This window comes from Neofelis nebulosa, chromosome 15 (genome assembly GCF_028018385.1).
Source record: "Neofelis nebulosa isolate mNeoNeb1 chromosome 15, mNeoNeb1.pri, whole genome shotgun sequence".
NCBI classification, from domain to species: domain Eukaryota; kingdom Metazoa; phylum Chordata; class Mammalia; order Carnivora; family Felidae; genus Neofelis; species Neofelis nebulosa.
The window spans coordinates 30,815,395-30,842,143 of NC_080796.1; the positions used below are offsets into that span (position 1 = coordinate 30,815,395).

The 26,749-nt window shown below is 42.2% G+C and overlaps 1 protein-coding gene across 3 annotated transcripts in view; it reads right to left on the reverse strand.

The window, feature by feature from the left end:
* RGL1 (ral guanine nucleotide dissociation stimulator like 1) overlaps positions 1-26,749 on the reverse strand; it is a 257,023-nt gene that overhangs the window by 47,886 nt on the left and 182,388 nt on the right. For all 3 annotated transcript variants that reach the window (XM_058701132.1, XM_058701131.1, XM_058701130.1), the window contains one exon: positions 14,662-14,739. In XM_058701132.1, coding sequence (XP_058557115.1) covers positions 14,662-14,739 — 78 coding nt within the window. The remainder of the gene's footprint in view (positions 1-14,661; positions 14,740-26,749) is intronic.

A 26,749-nucleotide genomic window follows, 5' to 3' on the forward strand; every position in this document is an offset into this window, starting at 1 on the left:
AGTAAAAGATACTAACTTTTACTCCTTGGCCTCCCATAAGTATTAGTTTTCAAGTTACAAAACTGATTATTTATTGCAAAAAAGTAAATATTACAAATGTATACAGACAAAAACAGCAAAATATCACTTCCTTCCGTTTTCCATTTCCGTGACCCATTCCACAATCCCATTTCCATGACCACCTATTAACAGTCTGGAGTATATCCTTCTAGTCTTTTCAGTGGATATGTATATATACTTAAATAGATATACTGTGCATAGACCAGCCAACATGGATTTTTGTTCCCACTGAATGGTATGAAACAGACACCACTCCATTCACTGCCTCCAGATCTACCTTACTGTTTCCCACTGCGTGGACACACCATAATTAATAGAAGGATTCTTGTACTAGTATACAAATGTTTATGTTATTTTCTTGTTCTCACAATCACAAACAATTACAAAAGGTGTATCCTTGTTCGCATCTCCGTGTACTTCTGCATCTCTACAGGACACATCATTTAGAGCTTACTTCCACGGAAAGTGCAGCCTCGGAAGGTCTGCAGGAGTCCTGAAAAGGGACCTGAATCCAGATTGGACTTGCCTTTAGGTGCACATTCTGTCCTCCTCAGTCTGACGTTTTTAACTAGCTCTGCTGAGCTATTCGTTCCACCCGTTGTGACAGTGCCCTTCCCACAGCTTAGCCTAAGAGGACTGTGGAAGTTACTACAAACCCAGACCCTGACTTGGCTAGAAAAAGCATTTTCACAGAAAAGAGGAGTGAAGGGGGAAGGAGGAAGAAGGAAGAGAAGAAGGGAAAGATACACACAAACAGCACAATACAACACGGGGCAGACCCCTGACCTCCTATCGTCAGGCCAATTATCAGCATGCCAGAAAGGGAGGTTTTCTGGAAAGTCCTGGACATGTGCCCGAAGCTCACGGTAGCTTTATGTTTACTACTCCTGGGAAGAAAACTTCCCGCTCTTGATAGACTATAAAGCAGATAAAATGTGAAACATCTGAGATTTCAAAAAGGAAAGCAACATCACAAAATCATGGCAGCCAACAGGATTACTGGCCAATGCCTTTCCAACTTACCCTTCCTGGCTCCACTCCCAAAGTCTGGCTTACATAGCAACCAGAACTGATTACTGGGCAGAATGTAAAAAACCTCAATACTGAAGGGAAATCTGATTTAAAATCACAAACTTACAGGAAAGGTATGACTGTTAAGCTAGAGAAGCTACTTGGTTCTGTACCAGAACAAGAAAGAAGGCTGGAGAAGGAAAACCCAATTCCCATCCAGCTGTGCCACCTGTGAACAAAGGGAGGTGGGGAGTCACTCAACTCCACTGACCCCTACCTAGAGAAGAGATAGAATACCTGCCTTCATCTACCTGACACTGATCAGCTGTGACTTCACAGGACATAATGTCAAGAAGGATGTTTCAAGATACCCAAAGAGAAATGTAACTTTTAGGCGTCTTAAAACTACTTGCCATAAATCACAAAAGGAAGGGACTGAAAAAGGTAAAAATGGCTCAGTGAAAATCAGCACGTATGGAAATCCCTCAAAGAATCTGCCACCCAAACAGAAAGGATGACATGAAATACAAACTGTGCAACAACACGTGTGGCTCCAGGCCTGCTATTGCAAACAGATACACACACAGGCCCGCACACACATGCACACACGCACACACACGCGCACCACCTAAGGCATTCTCCTCAGGACAAATCAATTCAGGGACATCAAACTCTAATACAAACTGCAAGACATGCTTCTTGAAAGACTTGTGAAGACTGAAGAAGTACTTTCTGAAACCAAACGGAAAGATATCGATTGTGACATAATGTAAACTCAGTAAGGAGGAAAGGCAGTACATGACCTCCTTCTCCAAAGTAATCTTTAATGGGTTACAGAGCAAAACCCCTCAGTCCCAAGTAAGCATGCTGGGTGGGTGGCCATGGGGCAAGGAGCCCAAACCTGACAGCTGAGGGGACAACCAGGATTGCCTTTTCTACCTCAGGCGTTCTTGGCAACCTTGTTCACCCTATTACAATGGTCTATAAGGAACAGGGAGACGTGCTCAGACATCAATGTGTGGAATGGACTGACACAGCTTCTAAGACTTGTACTTCTAAGGAAACAGGCCCTTGGGGAGAATTAATTCACTAATTAAATTAATATTTTTTGAGTGCCCTTTATCTTCCATACTCATAAAAACTGTGTATGTGATGAATGTCACAAGAGGGATTCCAAAGAAGGATTTAGGAAACAATGTTTAGCTGAGATCTTAGGTAAGAGTTAGTGGAGTAAAGACTCTGGGCCAATAGCATAAGCAAAGATCCTGAGGTAAGAGAGGGCAAAACACTTTCAAGGGATATAGAGTAGACCAATTTAAAGAATAGGAAGAGAAGAGAGGGTTCCTGGACTCTTGTTTGTTGGGAGATTTTTGATTCCTGATTCAATTTCTAGTTATGAGTCTGTTCAAATTTTCTATTTCCTCCTATTTTACTTTTGGTAGTTTATATGTTTCTAGGAATTTACCCATTTCTTCCAGATTGCCCAATTTGTTGGCGTATTACTGCTCAGACTATTCTCTTATTATTGTTATTTCTGCATTATTGGTTGTGATCCCTCCTCTTTCCTTCATGATTTTATTTATTTGGGTCCTTTCCTTTTTCTTTTCAATAAATCCGGCTAAGGGTTTATCAATTTTCTCAATTCTTTCAAAAAACCAACTCCTGCTTTCATTGATCTGTTCCACTGTTGTGGTTTTTTTTTTTTTTTTTTTATATCATTGATTTCTGCTCTAATCTTTATTATTTCCCTTCTTCTGCTGGCTTTGGGCTTTATTTGCTGTTCTTTTTCCAGCTTCTTTAGGTGTAAGGTTCGATTGTATATTTGAGACATTTCTTCCTTCTTTAGGAAGGTCTGGAGCAATCTCTATACTTTCCTCTTACGACCACCTTTGCTGTATCCCAAAGGTTTTGGACTGTCGTGTTTTCATTTTCATTGGCTTCAATGCACTTTACTTCCTCTTTAATTTCTTGGTTAATCCATTCATTCTTTAGTAGGGTGTTCTCTAATCTCAAAGTGTTTGTGGAAGAGAGGGGAGGAATGGAACACTCATTTGATTTCTTAGCCAAACAGAAATCACACTTCGTAACACCTGGTTGGAAAATACTAGACAGATGCCTTAGCTGAGAGGTACAAGGAAAAAGTACAGAACTGATGGCCACCATGGGGACCTTCAGGCATGCAATGCAGTAAGAGGGCTGACTGTCTAGGCTGCTAGTATGCTCAAACCACAGATATTTAAATACATATAGGGATTTGAATGCATATGTATTAAATCATATTAAAATCCCACTGGTAGTAAAATATTCTACAATTGGTAAAAGGCTTAATGAGAAATTTTCAAAATATGAAGTCATCTCTCCCATGATGTATAAGCTCCCAGCCAAGAAATAGGATTACTATGACAAAAAGAATAACTTTGTCCATTTAGAGTTCTTTCCTCTCCCCAGAAGTCTATTTGAGATCATAATTTATTGTTACTTAATAAGATATGGGACCATTTTTTCAAAAGCAGTGAAATGTTTTTCTATGTTAGGATATTCTCCAAAAACTGGATCTTTTCCTAACGCATAAAGAAAAGGTAAGAACATCCATGTGGAGGTGGGCCTTTGGATCAATGTAGCAGGTGACACTGCAAAGCCCTGAGGGAGGGAGCCAATGCACTTTGCCCTTCAGGGGAAGAAAGCAAAGCGACCTTGACACTGACTCTGAGCTAGACCCCTCCACCTTGTTCTCCTAGTCACAGAGCAGATTTTCCTTTTCAGAGAAGGCTGCCCTTTAGAGGCTGCCTCTGAGACCTCTGGCTAGAAGGTTTCCCTGATGAGAAAGAACAAAGGAGGCTACAGAAAATGTGTTTCTCTTTTTTTCTGAAAAAGCCTGGAAAAGATGGAAGCATTACTATCTGGACTTGTCAAGGTCGTCTTGCGATGCTTTCTTGTACATTTCCAGCGTGCGTTTTGGTACAGAGGCTGAGCAGGGATTAGAACACGAGGAGGGTAAGCGAAAGAGGAATTAGGAGTGTCAGGAAAGTAAATGCAAACAGGGCCAGAGTCAGTGCTAAGCATCAGGCAAGCCCATGGCACAGAAGCCAGTGAGGGGCCATGAGGCAGTTACAGAGAAAAAGCTCCAAGGCAAGGGGGAGGGGGAGGAAGACCGTGATAGAAAGGACACACAGAAATACACAGTAAATATGGGTGGGGAAGGACCAAGAATAGGAAGAGACAAGCCTGAAACCAATTAGCCAAAGTCAGGCGTGTTGGTCCACTCCTTTATTCCCAAACTAGATGTGCGGGCCCTGATATCTGAAGGCAAATTTATAGAAACTGAAGAGAATTATTGTGCACAGACCTAACTCCAGATCACCAAACCTTATCCAGTGTGTCAGTGACTGCACTCCACTAGAAAAGGAAAAAAACAAACAAACAAAACTAAACCGAAAGGGTTCTGAAGTGCCCATTGTTCATGAGCAGTACAGCCAATGTGGTGAACAGTCTCTGGAGCGCCTAACTGGGATCCTGGTTCTGTGGCTTACTAGCTGTAACCTAGCCTCTTTGTGCCTCAGCTTCCTAATCTGTAAAATGGGAATAACACATGCCTCCTCGTAGAATTGTTGTGAGGCCAAGCAATAATACATGCAAAGTATTTAGAATAGTTCCTAGGACATAGTAAGTCCTCAAAAAATATTAGCTATTTTCATTATTTTAAAAAAGAAGAAGGGCAGTCTATAAGACCAAGGGCTAAAGCCAAAGGAACTATACATAAGCACCATGTTCTAGCTGATCAAGTTGCTTCCCGCTAGGGTATGAGTTAACAACTCCGATACTGCTATACATGTATAACCGAAAGTGAACAATTAAGTAAATATCTGGCAGATGGTGGAAGCCATTTTTCTCGCTGTCGCAGAGGAAATTTACAAATAAGCAAGGGGAGCAGACTAGAGCGATCTATGTGGTAGCAGGTTAGAACTGGAGGCATCAGCAAGAACTCGTGTTAAACATAATATAGATACAAAATGTTACACATAAATATCTGTATTTACGTAACTGGTAATTTGTGGAAACATAAATCTAGCCCTGTCAGCTGCGAATCTTGGATTCTGATGCCATTCTCCAATGAAAAGAACCAGGGCTCCTTGAAGAAATGGTTGATTTTAGGTCGGGGGCAGGAAATCTAGAAGATGAGCCTAGGGCATCGTGTAGTGCCAGAAAGTAAGAAGGCCTCAAACAACCAAATAACCCCACAAATGCTACAAGTACATGTCAAAGTGCACGGGAGTCTACCAAAAGAGCTCCCAGTGGCCAAAACAGGAATAATCTGAGCAAGAAATAAACTAGCATCGTATTATAACCCAAAGCACAAAAAAAGTATCCACCTACTTCATACTGATCTAGATGATTAAATAAACTAATAAATGGGGGTAACAAACGTCCCACACAGAAGTTTTCCAAATACATTGATTAGATACTTCACCCTAACAGAGGAGGCGCAAAACTCCCCAGTCCTTAATTGAGGGTTGTGCATAGTGACTTCCTTCCAAATAACACAGTACGGGAGGGAAGAGTGTGGAGGGCAGATGCTCTCCATGGAGAAATCTGAGAACTACTACTGCAGCCAGGTAATCAAGGCCAACAACGGTCATAAATCATGCTGACGGTGTGTGTCCTTGACATCATGTGATGAGAATGGCATTTTATCTCTGTAAGATTCCTCTCGAAAACTCATAAATCCAGTCTGATTATGAGAAAAAAAGTCCAGTAAAGGGGCATCCTACAATACATCTGACCTCAAAACCGTTAGGGTCATCAAAACCCAGAAGAGTCTGAGAAACTGTCATGGCCAAGAGGAGTGAGTCTATGGAGACAAGAGGAGTCTATGGGGATATGACAAACTAAATGGAATATGGTATCCTGAACGGGATCCTGGAACAGAAAGAGGACATCGGTAAAAAGTACGGAAATCTGAATAAACTATGGACTTCAGTTAACAATGTAGCAATACTGGTTCATTCACTGTAACAAATGTGCTATATTCACTTGAGAATAGTAGGGGGAACTGAGGGAGGTGTATGGGAACTCTACTATCTGCTCGATTTTTACAGAAATCCAAAACTGTTGTGAAAAACATCTTAATTTTAAGGAAAAAACACAAACAGGAGAGTCTGACCTAAGTTCTTAAGAAAAACCCATCTCATTTTTATCAACGGGAAGGAAGTAGAGGCCATGGAATGTAGAGGGCAAGGCCGGGCTCTAAATCCCAGCTTTCACTTACTCCCTGTATGACCTTGGGTATGCTACTTAACCTCTCTCTGTCTCAGACTCCTCATCTGTGAGAGAGCGCTAGTAATACATGGAGTTATTATGGTAATATTAAAAGGATATACAGTACTTAACACAGGGACTATTCCTACTCAGCAGTCAATGATCTCTAGCTATTACTATTACAAAGGGACGCTGCCACTCGCCAAAACTGTTCTTCAGGGACCTCAGCAGCTTGTTATTCTCCCATCCCTCATAGTCCAAGAAGGGTGTTTTTATGTTATAGATAGGCCTCTAATGAAAACACTGCTGAGGCATTCTATACTTTTCACCATCAGGATGGTGTTTCCATTGGTAATGAAAGATGCTACAAGGCCCTAAGAACAGGAAGCAGGCACTCAGATTGATGGGCCTGACCAATGTGATCTTCCTTCTTCTTTCCTCACATCCTGCAACCCATCTCCTTCCCCAGGAAGCAAGCCTGACTTCCACATTTCTAACAGCTGTCTGGGGACCTTGCTTAGGGTGTTCATTCAGTAATAAAGCCAGGCAAAACAACACAGGGTACATTACAGTAAATAATCCCAAATTAAGAGATCTCAGGATGCTAACAAGCTAAAACACTAGTCACAGTAGTGATAATATACCTTAGTTCTTCATGTACTTCTGGCTGCAACCTGGTTACTGTGACAGAAGCATACATGGGGTGAAAAAGCACAAGCACCTGAGATCCTGACGTTCAGTTTGAAATGGCAAAGCCCAAGAGCAAAATGGTGAGCAGCCTAGGTCTTGGAGTCCATCGGGCCTGAGTTCAAATACCAGAGTTCATTTAACCAGCTGCTTGGTTTTAGTCAAAATATATAACTTTTTTTCATGTTTATTTATATTTTGAGAGAGAGAGAGAGAGAGAGAGAGAGAGCCAGGAAGGGGCAGAAAGAGAGGGAGAGAGAAGTCCCAAGCAGGTTCCATGCTGTCAGTGCAGAGCCTGATGAGGGGCTCGAACTCACAAACTGTGAGATCACGACCTGAGCCAAAACCAAGAATCAGACGTCTAACCGACTGAGCCACCCAGATGCCCCAAACTTTTCTTTTTAAAAAAATTTTTTTAGAAGTTTTTAAAAAAAAATGTTTGTTTATTTTTGAGAGACAGGGAGAGACAGACAGTGAGCAGGAGAGGGGCAGATTGAGAGAGAGAGAGAGAGAGAGACAGGGAGACACAGAATCCAAAGCAGGCTCCATGCTCTGAGCTGCCAGCACAGAGCCTGATGCGGGGCTTGAACTCACAGACCATGGGATCATGACCTAAGCTGAAGTCAGACGCTTAACCAACTGAGCCACCCGGGCACCCCCCCAAACTTTTCTGAGGCTTCCACTGACACCTATAAAATGAAGACAACATCTCACAGCATATCTGTGATGGTAAAAGAAGATACAAAGCACCCAGAAGAAGGCCCCACACTAGTTAGCACACCACAAACTGCAGCCAGGGGTGGTGGCCAGGGTGATGCAGGGCAAATCAAGTGACAGAGGTGGCTGGGATGCCTGTTTGCCATTCTCCCACATTTGGAGAACCCCAGGAGATTCTTAGGTGGCTGATTTTTCTTCTTTCTGAACCACTGATTGCCAACGTTCTTTTTTACTCCTTAATTCTTAGAAAACTAATTTCTACTCCCTTCCCTTAAATGCACAATTTGATTCAAGATTTCAGTGACTTTTGAAAGTATGCTTTCTATTTTTCCTTGTCCACTATGGATGTTTTAAAGACAATACCAGGCTCTTTTATACAACATATTATTTCTCCATTCTTTCATTTTACTTTTTAAAAATATCCCTTTCACATTAGAGCCTCTCATTCTTTTCAATTTCAAGTTTTAAATATTATTTTTGCTCTGTTCTTTACCTCTCTTTCTTTGCCCCATTGTTAAAATTGGCACATTAATTTTGGGACAACTGGGTGGCTCAGTTGGTTAAGCATCCAACTTCAGCTCACATCATGAGCTCATGGTTCGTGAGTTCGAGCTCCGCCTTGAGCTCACTGCAGATCCTTTGTCTCCCTCTCCCCCTGCCCATCTCCCGCGTGCATGCACACGCGTGTGCGTGCACACACACACACACTGCACTCTCTCAAAAATACACATGAAAAAAATTATAATAAAAAATCACCATATTAATTTCAACTGCTTTCTTAGGGTACTTGAATTTACTGCAATGAATATTAGTTGCAAACTCTCTGGGAAGATTTTTTAATACTTTCCACTGTAAAGTTTCTCAGGCATTAAGGAATCACAGCCAGCCTTCTTTAACTCATCTCCCTTTTCTTTAAAGTGTTTCCAATGTCTTGGATTGCTACTATTTATACAACTCTTCACTGGTGACTAAAATCTGGAGTCACTATTTACAACTTCTGGGAAAAGATTACAAGAATGACATTCACATCATCTGAATGTGCAGAGATGAGAGCAGAATGATTTCAACAGTTTAGAGCACTGCTGTGGTAAAGAGGTTGAGAAAACAAAACACAGCACTCCAGAAGGGAAGTGATGAGAGTCAATAAAAGAAAAGGAAACAGAACTATTTCTACATTACAATAGTCATTAAAGAAATTTAAAAAGTGTCATTTCCTAAGGAGTCTTAAACTTCTTTAAATTAAGTATTATAGATATAGATAGATAGATAGACAGACAAAGATAGGTGACACATACCTACATACATATTCTAATTTTAGATCCATTTCAGAAAATGAAGATTCATGGTGTCGAGGTTCTGTAAGGCTAATACCCCTTCTTTACATTCTCTTCACTTCTGAATTCAATGCTGGTAATAAATCTGCACTAGGGAAAGTATCCTTTTCCATCTGGTTCTGATTTTATTATTCTAAATAGACAGCATTTTATTGTGTAAAAGTGTCAGCAGGAAGGAGGAAAAGGGCACAGGTGGGATGAATGTGGGCAGAGATGTTTTCTTCTGTCACAGGAAGTGAGTTTCCTGATTTCCAAATAGTTGCAAGCTTAGGGATTGTAGAAATAAACATGGTGTGCTTATTACATACAACAGTCTGGCGCTAACATCAGAAATCACTGTGTGGCAGATTCCAACATCCAGAGGCCTTGGAAGTTGAATTCCTTGCAACTCAAGGAATTCTTGTTTTGGCTGGATAACTCTAAAGGTTCTCGATACTGCACAAAGCCTGAACTGGGCACACTCAGGACTGGAATTAACAAGTGGGAGTCACAGCACAATCTGATACTTTTTGAAATTCATGAAGAATACTACTCAATTGTGATCCAAGGCACTAGGAACCAATCTTTCATCTTGACTGTTCCATCTGTATGTCCACGTTTTCCTTCTTCTAAGTTCTTTTATCCTCCAAAAGGTTGATTTAGAAATATAGGGAAGATGGTTATCTTGGGATTTTGGGACGCTGTACGAAACGTAAGCCTTGCTCTATGCTTTACATTAAAAATAGAAAACCAAATAATAGTTGAGGGTTTTTCAGTGGTGATTCCCCACCCATACTACACCCCATCTGCAGAACTGAAGGCATTGCCCAAAAACACGATGTTTACTTCTTAGAAAGTTACTGAATTCCCACCGTCTGTTTCCCACCTGAAATCACTAGAAGACAGATTCACAGCAAAGGAAAACAGTAGGCATTATGTCCTGCTCACTGTACCCCACAATACAGTGCTTTAGCTCATCTCTGTACTTAGTATCATCATGACCAGTTATGATGTCATGAGTCATAACAAGCAACTCAAAGAAGCTGTCTATTTTGTTTTTCTATTTCATCAAAGCTGGCTGCACAGCCTCTCTGATCAAAAAAAGCAGTCCGGGGTACCTCTCAAAAGCTCAATATTTGGGCCATATCTCTGTTTCTGATATTCATGTTCATTTTTGAAAAGATGAAGAGAAAGCTAAATAAGTTTTATCCTCGATGTCGTTACACTTGAAAGGGCCTCAGCTTACGCTCCGAGCACTTCATTTTTCAGGTCAAGAAGCTGAAACCGAGGGAGGTGAGGTGACTAGGTCATCTAGAGGGGAAGTGACAGTAATTGATGAGGGACTCAAACCTCAATTCTCCAGGCTTCTCACCGAAGGCCCTTCACCTCCTATGAGCTGGCTTCTGGGCCACCTTGGCATTTGGCTCACCTCAGTACAAGACGGGACACGAATAAAGAAACCCCAGATAAGCATGGTCCTATTTTCACCCAGATCTAGATACTCATAAATAAAGAGGGTTTTCACTTGAGGACTGCAGCCTCATCGCCATATAGCAGGGTTTCCTACCTACGCACTATGACACTTAGAGGCAGGGCATTCTTTGTTGGAGGGCGATGCTGTCTTGTGCACCGTAGAACGTTTCACAGAGATCCTGGCCTCTACCCGCCCGATGCCGATAGCATCCCCCACCCACCACCACGTTAAGACAACAAAAACGTCTCCAGATATTTCCAAATATCCTCTGGCAATGCCCACTGAGCATTGCCAGAGACCCAGGTCTCCTACACATGCATCCAGCATTAGGAAGCCTTCGGTCATTGCTACATCTCAGGTGCCAGAGCTCTGTGATGATGGAGGAACTTTCAATATGTGACATATGGAAAGAAGGAGATGCTTCCCCGATATTCTCTCAGAAAGACAAAGCAGTGACCCTCTCTAGCCACAGAAATGATTAGGAGAAGGGTAACTTTAGAAAAAGCAAAAAGACAACGGTGAAATGAGATGAAAAATAATAAAAGGAGAAGTTGGGAGGGGGAGAGGAAGCAGCCGGAAAGCAGGAGAATGAAAGGAAGAAAGAGGTCACCAGAGAGAAGGGATTTTAGCATTCCAGCATTTGTAGGACAGAGTGGTCCATTATAAGATAAAGTAGCATATTTTCATCAGGCATAATTTTTTTAAAAAGCAACTCAGTCTGAGGAAAAGGGTCAAGAACTTTCTACCAATTCATTGTGAGGCTTTAGGAAAGGACCATTGTCCCCAGATGATGGACCCCTCAGGGGAGTTCTATGTGAAGCTCTTTGTTAAGGACTCATATGCTTAAAACTGTAAAGCCCTTTAAAACAGCTTATCCTGGAGTCTCCCCCACATCACTGTTCCTGGCATACAATCAAGTTCAAGGAAGTTTTAGAATAGGACTTTAAAATAATGAGCAGAATTCTTCACATCCAGGGTACAAACCAATTTTCTTTAACTTGCTACTTCCCCAGAAACCTATTTAATCTCAAAACACTCCCTGGGAAACAGAAAAGCTCTGGATATTTTTCAGACTGTTACTCTCCTTGGTGGCTAGCTGAATGATAGCTCCAGATCTGACTCAACTCCAAAATCTGTGGATAACGACACACTTATTTCTGCATGTGGTCACAGGTGGAGGGAACATTTGACAAGCTGGCCACTCAATTCTTACAGTATCCCTCCTTTGTTTATGCTTAAAAATATATATAAAAAGGTTCTTCTTTGGGGCGCCTGGATGGCTCAGTCAGTTAAGCAACCGACTTCGGCTCAGGTCATGATCTCGCGGTTCGTGAGTTTGAGCCCACATCCGGCTCTGTGCTGACAGCTCAGAGCCTGGAGCCTGTTTCAAATTCTGTGTCTCCCACTCTCTCTGCCCCTCCCCTGCTCAAACTTGCTCTCTCTCTCTCTCTCTCTCTCTCTCTCTCTCAAAAATAAAATAAACATTAATTTTTTTTTATTTGAAGAGGTTCTTTTAAAAAATTACTATTTCAGTTAAGTTTTCATGAATAAACAAAATGTACAACGAAACCCCTAATCCTATGACTCTGAAACCTTAAAATGTGCAGAATCACTCAAGGATCTTCCTGAAATGCAGATTCTAATCCAGGTCTGCAGTAAGGCCAGAGAGTCTGCATTTCTAGCAAGCTCCCAGGTGGTGCCAATGCTGCTGGCACATGGACCACACTCTAAGTAAGAAGTCTGTACGTCTAAGCCATGTCCCCAGATCACCTATTTGATTATACTGGTTCCTTCCTACAAAAACTTTTCAGGGCTGTCTACTGCTTAGCAGGGATCGTCCTATTCTCTTGAGAGAATTAACCCCCTTCGCGATAGCTTCGGTTCTACAACTCCCCTCATCCTGGTACAGACACCATCATGAAGCAGCCACACCAGTTCTGTGTTGTTTCCAAAATGTCACATACGCTGCGTGTCCCTGATTTGGTCCCACTGTTCCCTCTGCCTAGATGGCCCTACCACCAAAATTTTCACCCTCCTTCAGAGCCTACCTCAAATTGTCACCTCCTCCAAGCAGCCTCCCCAAGCCCTCTAAGAATAAAAGTATGTGTTACACTTACCACATCTTGCATTGGACATTCAAAAAACTACACTGGTTTGTCTGGTTTTCTGGAAGGTTATGGCCCATCCAATAAAATAATAAAACTCCCTAACTCAGGACTTAAAAAGATACTCAATTTTCTAAGCTTCACATCTTTGGCTTCTGAAGAAAGGATTCCATCGGTCAATCCTCCAAGGAGTTAAAATATTCCATAGGATTAACCGCCCAAACTTTTGGCTCCAAGAATGAATACTTACTAAGAGTACTTTCAAGCACCCTGGCATACAGCCCATCTACTCAAGAACATCACTCCTATAGTGGCCTGCACCCCTGCATTTTTCTTCAGTGTCTCCCACACAATTCTCATCAGATTAAACTATCACCTAGTGCTCACACACACACACACACACAAATGAAAAAAACTCTCCTTTGCTCTAGATCATCCTCCTGCTGATTTCTCTTCTCTTATAGAAAAACTTCTCCGAACTTCTGTCCTCTCTTGACCCACACACACCTCCATCCACGAAAGCTGCACTTGTCAAGGGGACCAAAGACCAACATGTTGCAAACACAGTAGTTGCTTCCCAGGCTCCTCTTGCTTGATATCTGAGCAGTAATGGATATAACTGGTCACAGCAGCACCCCCCCCCCCCAAACTCCTTCTTTGCTTGTCTTTTGGACACAACTTCTTCTTTCTTCTCCTTCCCCCCTGGCTGTTCTGTTCCAGGCTCCTCTTGCTGGACCCTCTACTTTCCTGACTCTAAATACTGGAGGAAACCAAGGCTCAGTCTCTGGACCTTCCTCTTCTCTATCTGCCCTTTGTTCCCACAAGGGCACGCCTAGCCTGCTAGCCTTAAACACCAGGTATAAACTGAGGATGCCCAGATTTGTACCTCCAGTCCAGACTTCTCCCAACCATCTAGACTCATCCAACGGTCTCAAAATTAGTATGTCTGAGACGAAATTCTTGACACATGCTCCCCACCATACTGCTCCTCTCTGCCAGTCTTTCTTATCTCATAAAGCCAAGGTTCTGCTCTATCAGATGCTTACACCACAACCCTTGGAGGTGTCCTGGCCTCTTTTTCTCTCAGATGCCCCGTTCACTTCATCAGTACAACCTCCTAGAAACACCTTCAAGATCTCTGCAGAAGCTGTTCCTACAAGTCACTCCTGCTTTTACTACTACTATCACTACTAATAGCACCACCACCACCACCCCACTGCTCTTCCTCCGAAAGTCCATGCTACCAGCATCCCTTGCTTGGACCCTTGTAAGTGTCCTAACCAGGCTCCTTGCTGCCGCTCTTGCCCCCGTCCCACCGCCAGAGTCTATTTTCCACATAGATGCATAAAAACCTTCAGAAATATAAATCAGGCCATAGCCCTGCTCTTCGTAGAACCTCTAAATTCTTATGTTCCTTAGTTCCTTAGAATAAAATTGAACATCCTGCCCGAGGCCTTCAAGTCCCCATGTGGTCTGGGGCCCCCACTACCTTATAGATCTCATCCTCTGGCACCTGCTCTTGCCTCATTCATCTCCCTACCACTTCTCCAACACTGCTCCCGCCTCAGAGCATTTTCCATATTTTCCCTGCCTGGATATTCACAAAGCCGAGCCCGTACCCCGTTCGGGACTCTGCTCCAATGCCACCGGATCAGAAAGTCCACTCCTGGCACCCTCTGTGAATCAAACTCTCCATCAGGATCTAGCCCCCTTTACCCTACTGCATTCTTTTTTGTGTGGATTCCTTGTCCCTCTGCTAAAATACCAACTTCATAAGAGCGGAGACTTACTTATTTTGTTCATAGCTGTTCCCCTTAGCACAGGGCCTGGCACATGGCAGATGCCTGGTACATTTTTATTGGATGAATAAATGAATTATCACTGGATGGTCAAAATATAACTATATGATTTTACGCATTATAAGAAAAGCCATGACAACATTGGAAAGGAATAAAAAAAAAAAACTCTGCTGAATTACATTCTTTTAAGATAATAAGTCTTGACTAAGAGCTTGTAATGCAGAGAGAGGCATACTTACTTCCTGATCACCATCTTAGACTCTGATGAACTGGGGCTTTCATCCTCTTCACAGTTTGGGCTTGTCAGGTTTCCATACCTTACGGATCAAAACAAAAATACCCACTCAGTGGGGTTGGAAAGCAACTCTATTCCATTGCAAACACGAGATAACCGTCACACTTTTCAGGAGTAATTACGGAAAGAAATATTTATGCAATAGCATCAAAAACTGATGGTGCTGGGATTTACTTATTGGGCATATGGATACTCTAACCAAAAACAGTGATTTAACAATGAATTGCACTACTTAAAACTTTCCCTTAATATATAACATCTCTTTGAAATTCTTTGGAAGAACTTAGGCTTTTCCTCTCAGAGGGAGGGTCAGGTGTCACATTCAGCAAAGACGGTAGGTTCCTTGGGGGCTGGAGACACAGTCCTCTGCTCCATCTACTGAAGGACCTCGTGGCCCTGCCTGTGCCTTGTGCCACCTTCACACTCGTACCACCACACGTGCCCCGTAACGACTCCCTGCTATGCCCACGAGTCTGGTCTCCTCGAGAAGTCCTTGAGGAGAAGGGTTACGGAAGTAATTCTGGACCCTCCAGGAAAGGCTGAGAGAAGGGCTGAAGAATGGAATTTTTATGCAACCAGGAGAAGAGCCAGGGAACCAGGGAAGGGGACCCAGGGGGACAGCTTTTTAGAAAGTGACAGGTGCTTCACAATTTTTTAATTTGTCTCATTATAAACTCAAAATTTACTAAATAACGAATCAATCCCTAATTACAGTTAGCTGTCCTTCCCACTCCATATGTAAGCAAGACTCTTTTGTATAAATATATCACATTTTGTTTGGTTCCAAATGTACACTTCAAATTCTTGAGGAGTAGGCTTTTCAGTAACTCACAACAAATGCCCTATTTCTGCAGTTCCTCTCTTCCTCTCAATGAAGAAGCCAGAGATTTCTTGGCATTTCACAAGCTGGTACTCTGTCCCAAAGTTTTGATAAGAGAAATTCTATAATTGGTAGGTTTACATTTTTAAAGAGAACACTTTTGTCCTCTACTAATGGGATTAAAGGCCCCAGTACCCTTATGTTCCTTGTTCCTAGGATTTACAAATCCTTTTAAAAATAAAAGCCCACCATCTGGTTTGACCGAATGCCAGCCCATCTGGTCTCCCTATCACCCTATCCTGGTAGGTTCCAGTCTGCACCCTTAGGCATTGGCCCCCCTCCCCTGCACCTGTTCCTTTCTCGAGCTCATCAGCCTTATGGACTTCTTGGCCTCCTGAACATATTTTCCACAGGCCTCCACCCTCCCTAGCCCTCTTCATTCTGTCTGCACCTGCTATTCAGAGGGCTTCCAGGGCCACCCTTAGCTTTTCCTGAGATAAGAACTTAGATTAAGATGTATTCAGCCCCATATGAGCAAGGCAGGGATGGGAAATGAGATTTCTCCTAAACAAACAGATTTTTTGGCTCTCTCCGTGGCCACCATCAGAGTGAACCATGTACTCATCTTCTCTCACAACAGACTTTGTGGTTTATTGAAGTAGGAAAGATCAGGGCGGGTGAAGAGCAGGGCTCTGGGACGGCCACCGTAGCTTCCACCTATCTGACGAGAGAGATCCACAAATTCTTCTCCCGCCAGCCCTCAGGGACTAAATGTGGGACTGAATCTTTGTTTTTGTCATATTCTATCTTAGTTCATTAATTCTCTCTGGTTATCTGTGAAATACCGAAACTTTTCTATTCGAACTGAAGCTACGAGAGACACAAAGGGAAAGATCCGCTCCTGGTATTTCTTTTTCGAGCTGTTTGTACCAAAAATGTCCTGATCTTCCTCTTCTTTGTCTTCACTGTAGCTTCTCATACTTCGCTGTTCTTTCTCTACATTTTTCAGACTCAGGGCCAAGCTGCCGGTTGGAATGACGTGAGCACCTATCACGGGTCCCCTTTGAGAATGTGATGCCACAGGTCCAGTCAGATGGTGTCAAGAAGGACTAAGCAACTCACACTGGTGAGTGATGGTAGCTCTTATTAATTAACCTGGTACCATCTGCTCAGAACGTGTGCGCAGAAGACCCCATGGATATTTCTCTCAGCCATCAGCGTGTCTACAGATTCCTTATCAGGACCAGAATGACTGGTTGACAATACTCTGGAGACCAATGAGGACCATCACTAAGAAGGCAAACCACGTGTGAAGCGTGCATAGTCCAGGGGCCCAGGCTGTTCTCCATCTCGTCCACCAGGAAATCCTTTGGGCTCTGCCTTTATAACGTACCCTGAATCCAAACACTTCTCATCACTTCCATCCTGGCTTTGGTCTAGATCACTTCCATCCACCACCTTTGGTCTAGATCAAGGCCAAAGCCACCTAACCAGTCTCTTGGATCCAGCCCAGCTGCCACAGCAATCCTGTTCAACATAAACCACATCCCATCACTGCTCTGCTCAGAACCCTCCTGTGGCTCCCGTCTTACTCTGAAGAAAGGCCAAAGTCACACCTGCCTCACAGGGCCCAAAGGGACTTGCTCTGATTCCTCTGACCTTGCCTCCTACACCCGCTCACTTTTCCTCAGCCTCACTGGCCTCCCTGCTGCTCCACTCACACCAGGCATCCTCCTGCCTCAGAATCTCTGCGCTCACTGGGGCCCTTCCCCCCATCCCCCATGCCAACAGCTCCCTCCCTCAGCTCCTGCGGGTCTCTGCTCCAGTGTCACTTTATCAGTGAGGCCTCCCCTGCCCACCCCATAACACTGCTTTATTTTCTTTCACAGTCTTCTGTGGAGACTGTGTAACCTAGTTATTGTGTTAATTGTCCATTGGAACATAAACTCCAAGAGAACAGGATTTCTGTCTCTTTTGCTCACTGCTCTTTAGTGCTTCAAATGGTGCTGGGCTCCCATGAGGCAGGCTGATGGCTATTTGTTTGGGGGCAAATGAATGGTCTGGTGGGGCTCCCTAAGCAGACATGAAAACAGACCTCTCAACTACGAGGCTACTCAACTACTCTGTTGCTACAAAGGCACCATCTGGCTTTTTGTCTTAACCTGTCCATGCCTTCATTCCTAAAGGTCTAGGATCATAAAAAGCTTTAGGACAGCTGTGACCATTCCAAAAATCTAAAATTGAAATGCAAAAGAAATAAAGTTCTAAGATCTTAAAGGTATAAGCAGTACAAAAAGACAAGAGAAAAACGCATACACAGTTTTACAAAGGAGACCTTCAGAAGCGAGATAAAATTAAAGAGCCTATAACCCTCTGGAATTTTATGCGGAGGGGATGATTATTTGCCCCTGCACTTTTTTTTTTTTTATCATTAAAGGGAATTAACGCCTTACAGAAAAGAAACTAGACCCGCACTGGAATCAAGAACGCTTTAATGTTCAAGCTAGGTCATTTGAGAGTTAGTTTTACTAGATTAAGAGCGTTTCTTTGATGTTTCCTGGACCCTCTCATAGCTTCCAATCAAAAACCAAAGTCAAGTTCAATTCATTTACTCCAGGGGAGTAAATAAAAGGGGTGTGTGTGTGTTTAATTAATGGCACTAGAATAGCTACAGACAAACCTGTCAACAACGTCACCTCCAATTTCTGCAAAGTCTCCCTAGGATTTAAGATCAAAGCTTCAACCTCTTAAGAAGGCTTGCCAATGAGAAACTGGCCTTCTTTAAATGGGAACTCATAAAACTTAAATTAAAATACAAATTGTCAGAACGACTTTTGACATGGTTTTCCCTGTATCACAAGGCGAAATAAAGATTTACAGATGCCTCTTAAAGTACAGTCTTAAGCAATTATTTACTGCGGCCCAAAAATTACAAGAAAAAAAACCCCATAATGTTTAACTGGTTGCTGACATTTAAACAGGAAACAGTTATTTCCAGAGGGGACAGATAGTATTGTTTGGAGCCTATCTGAACAAATGAAATGTTTAATATGTGTTTGAAGAGGGGACAGAAGCATTTGTGGTTCAAAGAAATCCTACGATAAAGTTGTCCTCAGGGACAGTCTTTCTGGTAGGAGGCACTTTCTAATTTTCGCTCCATAACAGAAAAGTCTCAGTAATACCAGATCAGGATGGGGATAATGCTGAAGAACTTTTCAGGCTCCACTGGATTCCAGCAAGTGACCCAATAATAATGGCAGATAATACTGGCTCCTTACCACACGCCAGGTACCGTGCTAAGCACTCTATATGGATTGTTTCATTTAATTCCCACAATAATCCTCCATGCTGCTATTATTATTATTATTATTATTATTCATACTTCGCAAATGAGAAAACCAGGCCCAGAGAGCTGAGGTAATTGGCCCTCGAAGACACAGCTACTAAGTGAAGCAGAGATTTGAACTGTGACAGACTCTAGAACCCAGTCCCTGAGTCACTACCAGAATACACAAGCTAGAGTTATCTTATTGATTTTATGTCTCCAGTGCACCATTCTTTGAGGTCAGAAACCTTGGGATTTTCATTCATTTCCCCAATCATTCATCTTTTTACTCATTCAGTCTTCATTCAATGACTATTTGTTAAGGCCTATGTTCAGACACTATTCTCAGCACTGGGGATACGGCCCCTGTTTTCATGGAGCATACCTGTAGTGAGGGGAGGTAGACAATAAAATAATAACTTGTTAATATATACTAAGTCAGAAAGTGAAAAGTACAGTGGAAAAAATTAAAGCAGGCAGGGGTGATCAGACATTAGAGGGTCAGAGGTGGCTACTTCACACAAGGTATTCAGAGAAGGCCCAATGTGAATTTGACAATGATGTGAAATCCTCCAGAAGGTGAGGGAATGAGCCCTACAGATTTCTAAGGAGTCTTCCAGGCAGAGTGGGGAGCCATGGCAGAATGGTGTGTTTGAGAAACATCAAGAAAGCCATGGAGTAAGGAACAAAGGGAGTAAGTAAGGGGAGAGAAGGAGATGAGGCACAGAGGTCATAGGGACAGATCATGAGGACTTGATAGGCCATGGTAGGGGATATACTCACTGCTCTGTCCCCTGAGCCAGGAATGGAGCCTGTTCTTAGCAGACACTCAACAAACATTTGCTAAATGAATTAATTAATACCATTGATTGCTGTAAATGAAGGAAAGGCTGGGGAGGAAAGAGAAGGGAAGAAGCAGCTTACTGGGGGTGGATGAAAGAACAGAGAGGAAGAAGGAAAGGGAAGAGACCTCACATGAAGCTGCTGACTCAAGGGCCTCTGGGAGTCTTTGCTCTTCTAATAAACCCCAACCCATGAGCGTCCAAGGCATTTTTCTTTAACTGACCCACAGGAACACAGGTCAGGTATGAGAAAAATGTTCAGAAGCTGACCTTGACTCAGGAGAATGATACGGGTGAAATAGCCAACAGATGTCTGGAACACCAAGGAAGCTTTGATTAAGACTGTGGACTGTATCCCATAGATCAGTAAGAGGGTTGTTTTTAATCACTCTAAATAATATCCTTCACTGTAGGCACTTCTCCACCCAAATCCGACCTCAAAAGTGGGTCACTGCCACCAAGCCTACCTTGGAAAGGTCTTGTTACCACCATGGAGCTGGTTATTCAAAGAGAAGATAAAGGTCAAAGACAACAAGGCAAAAACTCTGTTTTCTTACAAGGGACTAGTTATGCTGAGCAGAGAAGCCAGCAATGTGCTTTCCACTCATAAGATCTGGTTCTCCAGGCACTTTTACCATGATTAGAAAAAGCTAGGGGCACCTGGGGGTCTTAGTCGGTTGGGCGTCAGTCATGATCTCTCGGTTTGTGAGTTCAAGCCCCACATCTGGCTCTGTGCTGACAGCTCAGAGCCTGGAGCCTGCTTCAGATTCTGTGTCTCCCTCTCTCTCTGCCCCTCTCCCACTCGTGCTCTTTCTCTCTCAAAAGTAAACATTAAAAAAAAATTAAAAGAAAAAGCTAGAAGCCACAGAAAGAGCTGCTGTCCTCCCCTCTAGGCTTCTGCTGCCAAGGGCCCTCCATCCTCGTTACCCTTCAATTCTCCACGTTAGCTCCAGAGCAGTCCCTGGCAGTTAAGGCCACATTAACAGCAAAAAGTACTTAGCATTTCTGTTGCACTTCACAGTTACAAAATGCTCCACGGTTATAAAATTTTCCCCTAACCCCAACCCACAACTGTCTGAAGAGGGGACCAAAAGGACAAAGGTTTTATAATCCCTGTTCTTCCAGAGAAAGAAAACCAAAAGGTCTATAATTTGTTCCCATCCAAATTTAAGATTATTTCTTAAGTGTGATGGGTTTTACACCCTTGCTCTGTAAGGTGTCTTCTATTTTCCGTTCTAAGACCTTGTCATCAATTTCTCCTCTCTCATCCATTTTCTGCCACCACAGCTTGGCGCCTCCTCAGTGTCTCCTCCCTCCACTTCTGGAAGGTAGCAGTTGTGAACAATCAACTGTGAATGCGTCTTGCTAGCACGCTGCCCGGGCCGTAGCCGCAATGAAGGACAGCAGAAGAAACAGGGTTGGGTCTGGGGTAGGGAACAGGCAACATTCTGACAACCACAGAGTCTGTAAAGTGGGTTGAGATTTGTCTTAGGTTCAAGATGAATTAATACATCCTTAACAAATCAGTACAAGGCTGTAGCTCACAACCCAACCACAAAAAAGTGCTATCGCGAAGCTAGTCAAGAACCTTACAAAATGTGCTGTGTAAAACCTCATACACTGAGTATGAGGGTAGGACTGTGGTATCCCATCATTTTTAGGACTACTTTTCTCCCCTATGCTTACAAAAACTCAATATAGCATTGATTTACATGTCATTCCCAAGAGCTAAGTTCTCTCCCACACACGCACGCATACACACACACACACACACACACACGTAAAAAAAAAAAAAAGTCAAATAAGAGAAAAGTCATAAGAAAAACATGAAACTAATTCAAAAACACTCCTTTTTAGTTTTAAAGATTCAGATATACCTTTTTTAAACCATTAAATTTACTTTAATGAAATTAATGAATTTAATTTTCAGAACCATACTTCTCTGCCCCATCATGATATACGGTAGGAGCACTGCCCTCCTCTGACTCCTAATGGCCACCTACCTGTCATGTGCCATCACCCATGCTCAGGAGCATTTGCCTGGAGGGCCCCTTGATGAACTTATGGAAGTTTGGGAATCCCTAAACCATATGCAAAATTTGGTGATGTGCTTTTTTTTCTAAATGGATGATGATCCATAGTTTCTAGCAGGTTCCTAAACAGGTTTGTGATCAATCACTCCCACCAACTGCTAGAAAATGGTCAAGACCACTGCTTTCAATTATCAAAGCCGGACTGAAAACCAGAATACATTCCAGTTACCACTCAGGATATATGTACCCTGCCTTTCAGGGGTTTTTTTTGGCAGTTTTATTTTGTGGTTTCCAAACAAATGCACATAAAAAAAAAATCTGCTGAGCAATTTGGCATCCTTTTCTACAAAAGAAAGATAACTGTGTGTCCTCCCTCTCTTGGCCAAGTGACATTAAAAAAAAAAAAAAGGTATTTCATAGAAACATTTTGATCTCATTTCACGAAAAGAAAGCTAGCCTGGTTCAGTTATGACCTGAGGTGAAGTCTTTGACAGCATCCCTTCAGGGTCTACTTTAACAGAACCATCACTTCCAGCCCGTTAAGCTAGGGTTCTACAATCACCACACGTTCCCACAGAGAATTCCCACAGTGCTTCTGGGTGAAAGTTCGGCCCATTTGGCAAAAATAAATAAGGATTTACTAAAGACAACCAACCCAGCAAGGAAGAGAACTTATTTCCATTTTCCCTCAAGTGATTAGGGTTGGATGTAATTCTAAAACAATACCAAATGAAATTTTTCTGGTTAACATAATGCTAGGGCATAGCTACAGAGAGAAAAGAATAAGTGTTTGTCATGTTGAGGCTAAGCCCTGTCTTTTGTTTCCTGCCATGCTTCCCAGAGCTGAGCGGGTGAGCCATGGCTTATCAGGGCACGATGTCCTGAACAGAACAAAGCTGAAGGTGAATGAGCATGTGACCCTCACTTCCTTGAGCAGCCTGTGACCATTCGATGTCTGGAGTCAATCTCCCTGACAAGAACTCCTTATTTTTATCAAATTGTGAACAACTTCCCTACTAGACCAAAAAATTTTATTGATGTTGTATTAGTTTTCTATTGCTGCCACAACAAATTACTACAAACTCCGTGGCTTACACATAAATTGATTAGTTTATAATTACATAGATCAGAAATCCAACACACAGTGTCAGCAGGGCTGTGCTCCTTTCTGGAGGCTCTAGAAGACAATTCATTCAGTTGCCTTTTCTAGCTTCCAGAGGCTGCCTCAAGTCCTTGGCTCATTGTCCCCTTCTTCCACCTCCAAAGCCAGCAGCATGGCATCTATCTGACTCTGTTCCCATCCTCACATCTTTTTCTCTGATTCTCTCTTTTGCCTACCTTTCACTTTTAAGGACCGTTGTGATTACATTCGAGCCACCCAGATAATCCAAGATGATCTCTTTATTTGTAGGTCAGCTAATTAGCAATATTAATTCTGCTTTGCCTGGAACCCAACATATTCATATTTCAAGGATTAATCCTGGACATCTTGCGGGGCGGGGGTGGGGGTGGGGGGTCAGGCATCATTCTGCCTGCCATGGGCGGGCATGTAAATTATTACAAATGTTATATCTTCTATCATTTTATGAGCTAAATTGTTTTTCTCCACCTGATAAAGCATGAACCAGCAAGAGCACAGGACTTTTCAAGAAGGATGTTTTCAATGCTATTTTCAATGTTAGAAGCATTGATACCCAGAGATTCTCAAAGCCCTTGTTATAATCCTCTTTTCTTCCATAAAATATTTGTATCTTCCTAATAGTCACAAGAAATAAGATCTAAGTCCAATTTACCTTGCAGAAAACTGTCTTTACTTTTTTAAACCCATGACATCTACACCATCCAAGAGTTTTCTTGCCTATGGGGTCATCAACATTCAAATCTAGAGAAAATCTGTTTAAACTCATGTGCTATAACACAAATCTTAGAAATGGCTTTCATTTTCTAAGAAATTCTCACCCTAGCAGGATATCCAGTATGTCTGTATTTTAAGCTGAGAAAGGAAACAAAGGAATGCTAGGATTTCCTGAAAGCTTTCCTACTATATGAATGGGATGAGCACGCTGCAGCCAACTGACCAATAAATCTCAACTTTTTCATGGATGGTAGGACAAAAGACTCAATAGGTGAGCCGCTGTATTTGTTCCCACTTGATTTTGTGGTGAGTTGGAGAGGGGAGTTACTAAAATAAACTAAGAGAATGGTACAGCCTACGTAAGTGGCAGAAGTTAGACTTAAATAACTTTCAGAAGAAACAAAAGTGTGGGAAAAACCATGCTATGAGTTTAAGAGTGACATCTAAGTGTTACTGCTGTAAGAGACCAGCACCTGGCATTGAGCTATGGTGACCACTGTTAAGATGCTGTGAGGCCCTCGTCTAAGGTTAGATTCTAGAATTTGCTCCTAAGAACTCTCTGCTCACAACCCTCTGTACTTGGACCTGGAAGAGCAGAGGGAAGATATTATAAAATTTGCCTCCCACTAAAAGAGAAGGAAGTAATGGAACCTCATGAGCACTGCATGCCAGTGAGATCTAGGAATCTTGGGCAAGTGCATAGTCTAATTCCAGAACTAAATTAAAAAATTATTTTTAAATGAGGTTTAACATCTCAAAATACTTACCCAGCTTCTCATGCTAAGAAAGCATTTGAGAGCTGAATGTATTGTGTTACGAGCTTTTGAAAGAAGGTTTACTATGACCACCTCACAGCTTCTAGGGGAAAAAAAGATTTTTCTTAAAAGTGTACATGCACTCAAGAAAATGAGAATAAAGCCACAAAGGCGAAGAAAATATTTTCAAAAGACATATATGATAAAGAACTATTATCCAAAATATACAAAAACTCTTAAAATTCAACAGTAAGAAATTGCACAACATGATTTAAAAATGGGCAAAAAGAACTTCCGGTTTCCAGTCCAGCATGTAAAGAGCTTACGAATAGCCACGCACCCTAACAAGCGAAAAGCTGACGAAACTGGAAAATGAACAACTATTCTCAGATCCATCAGAAAAGTAAGGCCACAGGGCAAACCACTGCTCCTTACTGAAGAGACAGACAGGCAGATACAATGAATCATAACTTATCGGAGCAGAAATCTCCATGGGAACCAGTCCCAGGGTAGGAAAACCTGAATTGTAATTGATGAATTGCTGGAGGCTCAGTGTGGACAAGACTAAGAGAGAGAAACTACAAGGGGACCCAGTCACAGAGAGGCTGCCACACTTTGGTGAGTTTTACCTCCATGAACTTGACCAGCTTCCCATGAAAATATCAGAGAAATGTCTCCTGGTACTTCTTTTTTTTTTTTTTAATTTTTTTTTTTTCAGCGTTTTTTATTTATTTTTGGGATAGAGAGAGACAGAGCATGAACGGGGGAGGGGCAGAGAGAGAGGGAGACACAGAATCGGAAACAGGCTCCAGGCTCCGAGCCATCAGCCCAGAGCCTGACGCGGGGCTCGTACTCACGGACCGCGAGATCGTGACCTGGCTGAAGTCGGACGCTTAACCGACTGCGCCACCCAGGCGCCCCTCTCCTGGTACTTCTAACATGGAAAGGTGAAAAGGAACCATCTTGAAATACCCCAGAGTACTTCGTTCATAAGAACACCTGCTCTCAGGAAAACAATTTTACCAGAGCCTCATCTACCCAGGGAAAGGAAAATAGGCCTTCTCTAGCCTTAGTTGCTAGCTGATAAGTTGTTTAGTTGCTTTTTCTCATTCTACCTGAGGCAGGTACTAAGAGCCAAACAGCAAAAATCCATCCTGAGAAAACAAGGTCAGTAGAGAGCCAGGGGTCCAGCCACAGCAGGGGTATATTTTTGGAGTCTAATTCACTTTCCTCTCTCTTTTCTTTCTTTCTTTTTTTTTTTTAAGGAAAACATTAGTTCAGTTCCAAGTCATGTGGGACAGAGGTGAGGGGGGACATTAGTCCAAGGGAGGAACTCCTGTAGGAACCCCTCCATGTCCTAGGGGGGTCCTTGCTGAGGGAAATACCCATCTCCAGGTCCCTCCACATTAGTTATCCTTTCCCTAAGGGACAGGAGGAGAAAAAACAACAAAGCAACTAAGAAGCACTGGTGAAGTTCATGGTCCAGGGGCAGAGGCTCACGGTTAGACTGAACCTAATCATAAAACTATAGAATGCTTCCCTTTCCCCCACATTACAAGTACATTATGAAAGACTGATTTCCTTTTACTGGGTACATCATATCCACCTCTCATCAAAATATTACAAGGCATGTTAAAAACAATAACAACAACAACAAAACCCCATCACGTTTTGCTGAACAAGCATCAGAACCAGAGTCAGATATAGCAGGAATGGTAGAATTATCAGATTAGGAATTTCTTTTAACTATGAACAACATGCTAAGGAATTGAATGGAAAAAATAGACAATATACAAGGACAGATGGATAATGCAAGCAGAGAAATGAAAATTTAACATTTTTTTAAAGAAATGCTAGAAATCAAAACATTGTAACAGAAATGAAGAATGCCTTTTACAGACCCATTAATAGATGGGCATGGCTGAAGAAAGACTCTCTACACTTGAGAATATAAAAATAGATACTTCTAAAACTGAAAAGCAAACCAACAAACAAAAACAAACAATACCCCCTCCCAAAAAAAACAGAGTATCAAGCACTATGGGACAATTACAAAAGGTATAATATATGTGTAATGGGAATACCAAGTGGAGAAGAAACAGAAATAATATTTGAAGGAATAATGAAGGAATAATAATGAATGCGAATTTCCCCAAATTAATGTCAGACACAAAACCACCAATCCAAGAAGCTCAGAAAACACCAAGAAGAATAAATGCCAAAAATACCACACCTAGGCATATCATATTCAAACTTCAGAAAATCAAGACAAAGAAAAATCTTGAAAAAAGCCACAGCAAACAAAATAAAACAAAAAACACTTTACCTATAAGGGAACAAAAATCAGAATTATATTCAATTCTTCTCAGAGGCTAAGCAATATATAACATGTTGAGAGAAAA